This window comes from Pteropus alecto, unplaced genomic scaffold, assembly GCF_000325575.1.
Source record: "Pteropus alecto unplaced genomic scaffold, ASM32557v1 scaffold30, whole genome shotgun sequence".
Lineage (NCBI taxonomy): Eukaryota > Metazoa > Chordata > Mammalia > Chiroptera > Pteropodidae > Pteropus > Pteropus alecto.
Window position 1 is genome coordinate 2,369,410 of NW_006429782.1, and position 10,518 is coordinate 2,379,927.

General features: G+C 55.3%; 1 protein-coding gene, 1 non-coding gene and 1 pseudogene across 2 annotated transcripts; all 3 read right to left on the reverse strand.

Annotated features, from left to right (window-relative positions):
* Nucleotides 1–66: 66 nt before the first annotated feature.
* On the reverse strand, nucleotides 67–185 carry LOC112476015 (annotated as a pseudogene).
* Nucleotides 186–1,710: 1,525 nt separating this feature from the next.
* On the reverse strand, nucleotides 1,711–9,801 carry EEF2 (eukaryotic translation elongation factor 2). The gene is made up of 14 exons (XM_006904106.3): nucleotides 9,564–9,801; nucleotides 8,511–8,692; nucleotides 8,210–8,421; nucleotides 7,530–7,708; nucleotides 7,241–7,346; nucleotides 6,648–6,761; nucleotides 6,278–6,416; nucleotides 5,931–6,126; nucleotides 5,043–5,301; nucleotides 4,537–4,644; nucleotides 3,491–3,844; nucleotides 3,007–3,189; nucleotides 2,795–2,927; nucleotides 1,711–2,418 (listed from the first exon to the last, which is right to left on the reverse strand). The coding sequence occupies exons 1-14, from the start codon at nucleotides 9,743–9,745 to the stop codon at nucleotides 2,225–2,227; spliced, it is 2,541 nt and encodes an 846-aa protein (XP_006904168.1). The 5' UTR covers nucleotides 9,746–9,801; the 3' UTR covers nucleotides 1,711–2,224.
* On the reverse strand, nucleotides 7,784–7,848 carry LOC112476111. The gene has a single exon (XR_003044964.1). It is a non-coding gene; the product is annotated as a small nucleolar RNA SNORD37 (small nucleolar RNA).
* Nucleotides 9,802–10,518: the final 717 nt, after the last annotated feature.

Consider the following 10,518-nt stretch of genomic DNA (forward strand, 5'->3'; position numbering starts at 1 on the left):
AGGCAACCCTTGATTGACCTCACAGATTGCAAGGACCTTGTCAGCTTACAATTCTTTTGTTTTTTGCGCCTACAGCACCTGGTCTTCCTAGGTGGTCTCCCACCCAAGTACTAACCAGGCCCAACCCTGCTTAGCTTCCGAAATCAGATGGGATTGGGCTTGTTCGGGGTGGCAAGGCCACAGACACAGACCAATGAATTTTGACGTTAACAGTATGAAAAGTTCATTAATGCCACATTGTAATTTATCTTTAAGAAACTACCACTTGTTGAGCTTGAGTGTTCTATCGAGGAATGTTTACAAGTATCTGAAAAAAAAGTATTAAAATGCTTCTCTCTTTTCCAAGTATGGGATGAGTGAGGAAGGGTCTCTCCATATAAAGTCAACCAAAATAATGTATTGAAATGTTTAATACAGAGCAGACACAAGACTCCCAGCTGTCTTCTAGTAAACCAGAGATTTCGAAGATTAGCAGAAATTTAGAACAATGGTACTCTTGTTTTGGAAAATAAAGGGCTTCCCCCTGCCCCTCCCCCCAAATTTATGCTAACATGTAATGGGTTATTTTATAATCAATTATTACTTTTTAAATTTCTCAACTTTAATTTCTATTTCCAGTAAATACCAGTAGGTATTCTCATTTAAACAAAAGCTCTTTGGGGTCCTCAATGTTTGACTGTACAGGGGTCCTGACACCAAAAAAAATTGAACTGCTGGCTGTCCTAAAACCACAAAAACAATAATTAAAATCCACAAATAAAATGAACTATGGGTAGAGAATACACAGAAGCACAAATATACACATATTTCTAACACACCAATGTTTAGGTGTCGTTACACAAGAAGACATAGTCATTAGATGTCTGCCCCTATAAATGGAATCACTGAATGACAGCTGTAAAAGGACTTGAAACTATTAGCAAGCCACATATAAGTGCCACTGCCGTCAGTTAATTTAGAACTGATGAAAAATTCTTGAAGTTAAAAACAAAAGCAGTTCAGTCTCTCAATTTATATACTCGTATCCCTAGCAAAACTACTTGATATTAAAAATGGACAAAAGAAAAGGCAATGTGTACCCTGGATGGATCCTGAGCGAAGGATGTCTTAGCAGTTGGGGTGTTGCTTACCCATATGAAATTAAGATCCTCCCTTCATGCACTAGAATAGGACTTGAGGGGAAAAAAGATCTTGGTCCTACATTAAGCCTAAGAGTTAAGATTTGAAATGGTACTTTAAAATAATCAACCTAGTTGGGCAGGACGTGTGTGGCACGTGTTGTGGTTGTGGTTTTTCCTCCACCAGAGCAGGGACAACTTGGTTCTGCCCAAGCCTGCACTGACCTATATGGTGACCCCAGCACCAGGAGACTATGGAAATGTAGTCTGAAGTTCAAAGATTCAGTTCCTTGACTGCCCTGATCCCATTTCAAGTGACCTGTAACCACATGGGGCCAGTGGCTGTCCCTCTGCACAGCACCCATGCAAGACAGTTCCATCACAGTTCCACTGGAAGGTCCTGGGTGACAGATGGCAGGATTGCCAGACTGCCCTAGATCACACAAGTCTAAGCCCAGGAGACTTTCCAAATGACACACTTTGAGGTTACGTTGCACTGTTCATATCAAAATTGTCACCGCCTCCATGGCAACTGGCACAGGGACGCGCGTTCTAGCCTGAATGCACCAAGAAGTTGCGTGGACACACACACTCACCACCATAATCAAATTTATTATTCCAATGGCACTGATACAGCTGGAGATGCTCATGGTGACATTGCACAAGATTTCCTGCCTTCTAGCTTGTCCAAAGAGAACTGTCTACCTGCTTGTTCTTTCCTCCCTTGAGGAAAATTCCACTCTTTTTAACCCAAATAAACCTCTTAATGCGTTTAAAATCTTTTTTTGGACATTTTGAGTTTCCCTCTGAAATGGAAAAAAAAAAGTGTTGAGTATCCCATCCTGCCTCCCCCGCCAGCCAAATAAGTCCCTGCAGCCAGGGCATTTCTGCTGCCTCTAAAATCCTGAAATAAATATCGAAAGAAACGGCATCAAGTGTTCACGTTGAGCGATGGCACGGAGTGGCCCCAGAGCCTGCCGGGTGAGCGGCACCGTGTCTGGACAGTCTCGAGGTGTCATGAGAATGTGAGGGCTTATCGTCGTGGTCGATCGTGGGCTGGCGTGGGGGCTACACCCAGGTGGCAGGCCGCATGGGGGAGGGGCAGCCTACAATTTGTCCAGGAAGTTGTCCAGGGCCGGGATGCCTTCCTTCAGACCTTTGCGCCTGCGCGTCTCGGCCACCACCTGGCAGGGACGGGTGCCGTTCTCGAAGGGGTCTCCAGGCAGGATCTGCCAGTGGTCAAACACGCACTGCGGGAAGGCCTGGCCACCCGTGTTGGACCTCAGGTCAGCGGTGAAGCCTGCGGGGATGGGCAGCGACACTTATCACACACCAAGTCCAGACAAAACAGGTTGGGCCTGTCGCTCAACCCCTCGACCTGCTCCTAGCCGAGCACCGCCCCGCCTGGGCACCACAGAGTGTAGCTGCTCTGCCGGCCTCAATCCCAAGGTCTCACCACGTCATACTTCCACATCTGCCTCCCAAATCCAGCGACTCAAAGGTCCACAGGTGTGGGCTGCTTCCTCCACATTTATGCCACTCTTATGCTGCTCCCACCTCCCAGATGGTCTGGGAGGCGGGGAGGGGTCAGTTTGCAGATTGCATCACCAGCTCCACCAGGCCTACTCCAGGCCTTGCATAAAGGACAAGAACAAGCTCGTAGAGCAGGCACTTACCAAAAGACTCGTTAACTGGCAGGTAGGCCTTCACCACAAACATGGGGGTGCCGGCCACCTGGGTCTCCTCGAAGACGTGGCCTCGCTTCCTGTTCAGGACACCATAGATGCCACCAACCACTTGTTCTGGACACTGTCAGGCAATAGAAAGCTATTAGTGGCTATTGAGCAAGGGCAGGACAGAGACAAGAGAGCTGGCCAAGCCTCCCTACCTGGATCTCCACAAGGTAGATGGGCTCCATAAGCCGGGGCTGGGCGGTCAGCACACTGGCATAGAGGCAGCGCCGGGCCGTGGGGATGATCTGGCCGCCCCCACGGTGGATGGCGTCAGCGTGCAACGTCACATCGTGGACGTCAAAGCGCACAGCCCGCATGTTCTCCTCACACAGCGCCCCCTGCATAGAAAAAGGACCGAGGCCACCATAAAGCTCCTGCCTCTACTGCAGTCCTCCCGCAGGAGAATAGGCCCGTCACCCAGCTCTGCTCCTGTCGGCCTCCAGGTTCCCGACCACAAGGACCTGGCACCCCTTGCCCTGCAACCTCTCTAGGGTCACCTTCTGAAGAGGAAGAACCATTGGCGACACTAGCACAGACAACAAGGAGAGGGTGACCCTGAGACGCCCCACAGGTGTGCAAGCCCCGGTGAAGGAGTCCTGAGGCTAACGACCCATCGGCTGGAGGCCGAGTGGCCCTCACCTCTTTGGTGGCCCACTGAAAGCCGGCGACCACGCTGTCCTTGATCTCGTTGAGGTACTGCACACCCTTGGTGATGTCAGTGAGAATGTTGGGCCCGGTGCCGTCGGGCCCGAAGCACCAGATCTTGCGGGCCTCGGCCACGTCCCACTCATACTTCTCGGCCAGATAGCGGGCCCGCTGCTTGAGCTCCTGGCGGGCAGACACCTCACCCTTGTCGATGTCCTCAGCCAGGCCATCGGGGAAGGGCCGCGCCTTCATGTACAGCCGGTTGTGCTTGTTGGGGGACTTGGACAGGCAGAGTACGTTCGACTCCTCGCTGACTGTCTCTCGGTAGGAGACAACTGGGTCGGATTTCTGCAAAAGGACTCAGTGTGAGGGTCAAGCCTCCCCGCAGGAGGTGGAGACCACATGGGACAGCATCTCTTAAAGGCTCAGGAACCGGCCTGGCCATGGGCACAGAAACTGGACGCCACACTGATCCGATGGCAGAGCTGTGCACACCTCACTTCTGTGTAAATCCCAAGTGTGCAGCTCCGCCCTCACAGGAGGCTGCCCATGGCGAACGTGACTGGCTGAAAAGCCAAGCCACTCAGCTCGTAAATGTCTACGCGTTATCCAAAAACATGCAACGTGCCAAAAGCGGGCACTAGCCTGATCCCACTTAGCACATTTACACATTAAGTGTGTCACGTGGAAAAACCGTTAACCAAAAAAAGTACTTTTTCTACTTTTTTCAAAGTAAGTTTAAAGCGCTTAACAAGAAAAAACATGTAACAAAGCCCAAAACTGGGTCTGAGAACGTAGACAAATCTGAACTCAGTTCTGTGAGAAAACAGAGGCTGAGAACCGGAGCCGCTGGCCGCCTGCGCTCCTCACAAGCCTCCACGTGCGGCTTGTGGGGAGCAGACTCCTCCCGCTCCAACCCCGAAGCCTCTGAGGACGCGTGTGAACCGATTTCACGACAGTGAGACCGCCCTGCCTGGCAGGAGTGCGTGGGAAGGAAGGAGGCTGGACCCAGTCCCTGCCGTCTGCACAGCAGGTCTCACCTTGATGGGGATGCAGGCGTGGTCCTCCTCCAGGTCCTTCAGGCAGATCTCCAGGTGCAGCTCACCGGCCCCAGCAATGATGTGCTCCCCGGACTCTTCGATGATGCACTGGAAGGAGACAGACGCGCATCAGCCCCAGGGCTGTGTACCCTGGACAACCGCCTGGGAACCGAGGAGACCTGCGAGGAGCGCAGGCTCCAAGCTCCCCTCCAGCTAAAGGTTCATGGGGAAGCCATCAGGGCCCATGGGAGACAGCAATGGGCCCCCGGAGCTTTTTTTGCTGGTTCTCAGCCTTAAACTTCTAGAAAGACCTAGTCGACAAGCAGCCTGTACAGAGACCCCAGTCTCTGGTTAAAGGAGGAGCTCTGTCAGGCAGGGGATCCCCTTACACCCAACTTTCCACACAACTGGCAACCCCTTTCATGAGAAAGCCTTCTTCCCATCCAACCATCGCGAAGTCAACTCTGCAGACAGGCAGTGGCACGCCAGCCAGGGTGCCTGCCCACCTGTACCATGGGGTCCGACTTGGCCAGCCGCTTCAGGCCCTCTACCAGCTTGGGCAGGTCGGCTGGGTTCTTGGCCTCCACGGCGACCCTGACGACAGGGCTCACGCTGAACTTCATCACCCGCATGTTGTGGGCGTGCTCAAAGGTGGTGATGGTGCCAGTCTTCACCAGGAACTGGTCCACGCCCACCAGGCCCACGATGTTCCCGCAAGGCACGTCCTCGATGGGCTCCACGTAACGGCCCATCATGAGGATTGTTCTGGGGGAAACACGAAAGGTGTCAGTGCGCCAGCGTTGGGGTGCCAGGACCCGAGTGCCAGAAGATAAGCTTTCCCCTAGAACCTGTAAGTATCCTGCCAGCCTAAAGCAGTGGTGCTGAAGGCCTGAAGCCAAGGCTCCACTCTGCACCCTAAGCAACCATCTCAGGGGTCCCGGCTTCAACCAGAGAGCGCCACCTGCCGATCCTCCACCCCCCCATGCAAGGCTAAGGCAGGCCGTGTGGAGGGGGTGCCCATTGGTCCCCGTGGAGCTGGGGGGGAAGGAGGTGCCATCGTCCCACCGCCCACAGCTGGAGCACGGGCAGGGGCCGCCATAAGACCGCGGTCTCCGGGTCAGCACCTGCTCTCTGGGATTCTGACAACGAAACCGCGCCTCCTGCACCCTGAGACTAGTGACATCTACTTCCAGCTCACAACTAGGTTCCAAATGGAGGAGCACTAGGCGGGGGGCTTGGCTGCATCCTGACAAGCCCCCAAACCTCTCCATCAAGCTGTCCAGGTTTCGGTGGCCGGAGGGCTCAGCGCATCACCTAACACCTTTCTGCTGCCCAAGCAGGGAGGGCGGGCTGGAACCAACCCTGAGTTGTAGGTGACCAGCCAGGCACCTCACCTCTGGATCGGCTTCAGGTACAAGTCCTCCTTCTTCCCGGGTGTGTAGTTAGGCCCCATGATCCTGACCTTCAGGCCTGTGGACACCAGCCCCGAGAAGACCCGGCCGAAGGCGTAAAACCGGCCTTTGTCGGAGGTCGGCACCATTTTGGAAATGTACATCATAAGAGGCCCTTTGGGGTCACAGCTTTTAATGCCTAGGGGGCAAGAGAAAAACCCCCAAGGAAAAAGTGTGATTCCCCTGTAGCTTGGCCTTCTGGAGTCCTGCTAAACAATGAACAGCCTTCCTCCCACAGCCACTAGCCGCTCTGGGGGCCCCCACCCAGCACCAAGACGTGCCCCACGTACCCATGGCTGCCTCATCATCAGGGGGCCCCTCGTACAGGAGCTCGCAGCGGTACTTCTGGGCCGTCACGGGCGAGGGCAGGTGGATGGTGATCATCTGGAGCAGGGCGTCCCCAGCGGGCAGCCAGCGGCGCATCACAGCCTGTAGGAGGGGCCGTGAAGGTCAGGACAGGGAAGTCTCGGGGACCGCCACAACCTTTAGTGTCACATGCTTGTCGAGGTGACTCAGATGCACAGCCCCTTCCAGAGGCGTGAATATCTGCAGTCTCCTGACAACCACGCTGTGGCCTACAAAGCTTGCAACGGCAGAGCTGGGGCCCACCGCTGCACGGAGCCCTCACATGGACCTGAGGGATGGTCCCTCCGAACCCACCTTCAAAAGCGGCTTGCCTTCTTTGTCCTTATCTTCACTGTCCAACTTGATGTCCAGCTTTTCAATCAGTTTTGCTGTCTCCTCTTTCTTGAAATGCATGATCGCATCAAATACCTAAAGTGGGGACATGGCAAAGTGCGTTTGGAATGAACTGGGAAGCCTGTAGCTGCTGCCTGCTGAGCCAACTAAGGACGACTAAGCAAAGCTGTGAAGATGCTCCCCTTACCACAGAGGACTTGCCACCAACTGAGCCCACCTCGGGGAAACCCCCGGGAGATTGTACAAAACCCATTGTGACTTACGGACCGTAAATGTTTTAATTCACAAGCACTTAAGACTCACCAGCTGGCAGAGCCCGCGCCTACTCACTCATGTTCCCTAACCCCTAGCCAGGCAGCCGATCGCCCCCATTGTGTGGCCCCAGCTTATCAGAGTGGAACTCTGGGGACTGAACTCTCCTCCCGGCAGCCGCCCTGAACTTGACCTTGGCCCAGACCCACTGCACCTTGCCGCAGACCCCAGCAGGTCAGGCAGATCTTCGAAGACCACCCAGACTAAAGGACGCACATCCCCCAAGCACACGCACAGCTCACCTTGAAGATGGGGTCCAGAATTAGCTGGCAGAATGTACGCGGCAGCTTCTTGCCATCAGGGCTGGTGGCAGACTTGCTGAACTTGCCATTGGCTGGATCAAAGTACCTGGCAGACAGGGCCGATCCAACTAGGTTAGAGGGGTTGGGGAGACCCAGGTGGGTCATCAAAACAAGGCTGGGCAGGACCCCACAGATACTATGTAGTCTGGAGCCACATCGCCACCAGCGGGTCCCCACCCACTCTGTGGGTTCGTTGTAAAATGATCTGCTGTCCGCCCATGGAACTCACCGGTCGCCCCACAGCTTCTTCATCATGTCCTCTACTTTCTTGGCCCGCTCAGCAGGCCCCAGCTGGCCCTCGCCCTTGGCGGCAAACTTGGCCACATACATCTCTGCGAACTGCTTCAAGGTGAAGGCCCAACCATGGAGACCAGACCCAAAGCCTACAGTCCCGAGGACAGGGTCGATCTGAAAGCAAGAAAAAGTTGTGAGTGGGGACAGAGAGACAAAAACCACAGCCGCCACATCCCTACACACCATGTGCCTCAGACAACAGATTTCTTCAATAGCCATCAGGTCAAAGTGAAGAAAGTTTAGTCATCACACACAGGGTGCCCACCTCTGCCTCCATCCCCTTCATTGGCAAGGCAGAGAATGTGTGGAAAACCCAAGCGTACAACCCGTGAGCCTGTGTCAGCAAGCAGGACACCCCCCTACCCAACGGCCTCCTCAATGTCAACTGCTGCAAGAAGTCGGCTCCAAAAACTTCCAGCCCCCGTCACCCCAAAGTTCCTGGAAAACCCACTTCCATATCTCCCAAGAACCCCCAGGGAACCGGACTCACAACAGTGGCTCCCTGGGGCAGCCCCCAGGGGGACATGGGCACAGCCTGTCCTCCAGCCTGTGGGGAGCGCAGCAGGGAGATAGGCGCGTGCAGAGTGAGCCGAGCCCCGATGGCAGGCGACCTACCATGATGTTGCCCATGGGGCCGCTCTCGCCCTCCCCGTAGGTGGAGATGATGACGTTGACGTTCTCCACGATGCGCTGGAAGGTCTGGTAGAGCTCCTCGGGCTCCAGCTGCAGCTCGAGCAGAGCCCGGTCCATCTTGTTCATCATGAGCACGGGCCTGATGCGCTCGGCGATGGCCTGCCTCAGCACCGTCTCCGTCTGCACGCACACACCTGCGGGCCGCAAGGGGCGGGTGTCTCCAACGGCCAGGGGAAGGACAAGCCCCGGTCCCAGGCCAGGCGTGAGGAAACCTGCTGCTTACCAGATACACAGTCCACTACCACCAAGGCACCATCGGTGACACGGAGGGCGGCTGTCACCTCCGAAGAGAAGTCCACGTGCCCAGGGGAATCAATGAGGTTGATAAGGAAACCCGAGCCATCCTTGCTCTGCTTGATGAAGTTCAAGTCGTTCTCAGAGAGCTCGTAGAAGAGCGAGATGGCCCTGAAGAGAGTGACACAAGCTGGCTGGAGGCAAGGCACACCTCAGCCTAGCTGTGACTGTCCTCCCACACCCCCGGGTCAACCTGAGATTCCTGTCCAAGGGCGGTCAGGACAGATGCCTTTAATCCCTCAGCAAGGCTGTGATGCAGCTAAGAGACAGGCCCACAGCCCCGGGTGGACACTGCACCATCTCCGCCCCCTGCATTACTCATCCCTAGAGACAGACTTCCCACGCAAGAGCCATCCCAACCAGGGGCCTCTGCCCACCTCCCAGTATCAGCTGCAAAGGCCAGCTCCTCAGAGCCCACCAGTCCAGCTCCCTATCTGGATCCCTCAGACTCAACACAGTGAATTCTAAATAGCAACGTGATCAGGAACCCCCAAGACCACCATTCCTCGCCCTCCAGCCCCAGATGAAATGTCTCAGAGCAGATGATGGGAGAAACTCACAAATTCCCAAGTAAAGAGAACTGGCAATGTCACCTACTTTGCTTTGGGTTCTCACCCCACTGACGTCTAGGATCAGGGGCCACCAATAACAGGTTTAGGAGCATCTTCAGATGCCAGTAGCACCCTCCCAGATGCCTCCAGAGATGGCTAAAGCTCCTTCACCCCGGGACGGAGGAATCACTGGGTTAAGAGCCCTCTGCTCTCCAGGGCCCAATGCCAGCCATCACTGTGCCTCTACCACTGGCCACGGAGCTTCCTGACTCGCTAAATCGAACCTCGTTCTCAAAAGATCAAAGCTCCAGGTCCAGAGTGCTGGCTCCTCCCCAAAAGCCTCTCAGGAAAGTGATGGCACTGTATGTCCCCATAGGGCACCAGGCGAGCCCCTCCCCTCCCCAGGCCAGAGGGCACCAGAGCCTGCTCACGTTGACTTGATGGTGATGCAACGCTCCTGCTCGTCCTTCCGGGTGTCGGTGAAGCGGGTTTCCCCAGCCCGAGCAGAGGCGATGATGCCAGCCTTACACACCAGGGAGTCTGTCAGCGTGGACTTGCCATGGTCCACGTGGGCAATGACAGACATGTTCCGGATGTTGGCCTTCTTGTCCATGATGGCCCGGATCTGGTCTACTGTGAAGTTCACCTGGGCCGGGGGGGAAGGGGAGGCTCAGGCGGGCCCTGGACTCCAGACGCTGGGCTTGGCACGACTCAGATCGATAGAGTGCCAGGCCCCCTGCCAGGAGCGGGCTGACCCTGGGGCAGCATCAAGTCGCACCCTAATTCCCCAATCTGTCCACCATACTTCTTTTTAAAGATGCCACTAGCCCCATTTTGGAAAACCCAAATTCTGTCATTCAGAGCTGACAACCCAGAAACTTCGAGCTGGGGAACAGACTTCAAGAATGACAACCAATTCCCTTTAGATGGGGTACATGGGTGTCCTGGGTATCCAGTTAAATAGGGGAAATACAAAGACAACCCCCTACCTCTCTCTCTCCCTTTTGCCAATGGGATATCGCCAACCAAACAGGCTCTTTAAAAGCCAAGGTCACCCCCTCTGCCTGGGGGCGGAGGGTCAGACAGGGGCACCCACGCCGTAAGATCCCTAAACGTGCCCCCCTCGGTCTGGTGGGGAGCTTGCGCACTGCCGGCTTCCACCTCGTGGCTCCGGACTCGGCTTTTTCACAATTCGGAGATACGGAAAAGACGAGAAACCAGACCGAAGTTACACAGCGTTAGGAACCGGTGGGGAGGTGAGTTCCCGGGTCCGCCTTTCCTTGTCTCGTCACTTTCCTGCCGCCCACGGCCCCCCGACAGAAAACCGAACTCCGAACTCGCGTGGCGCGCAGATTACATAAGGAGGCTGTCCCTCTCCCCGCGGCC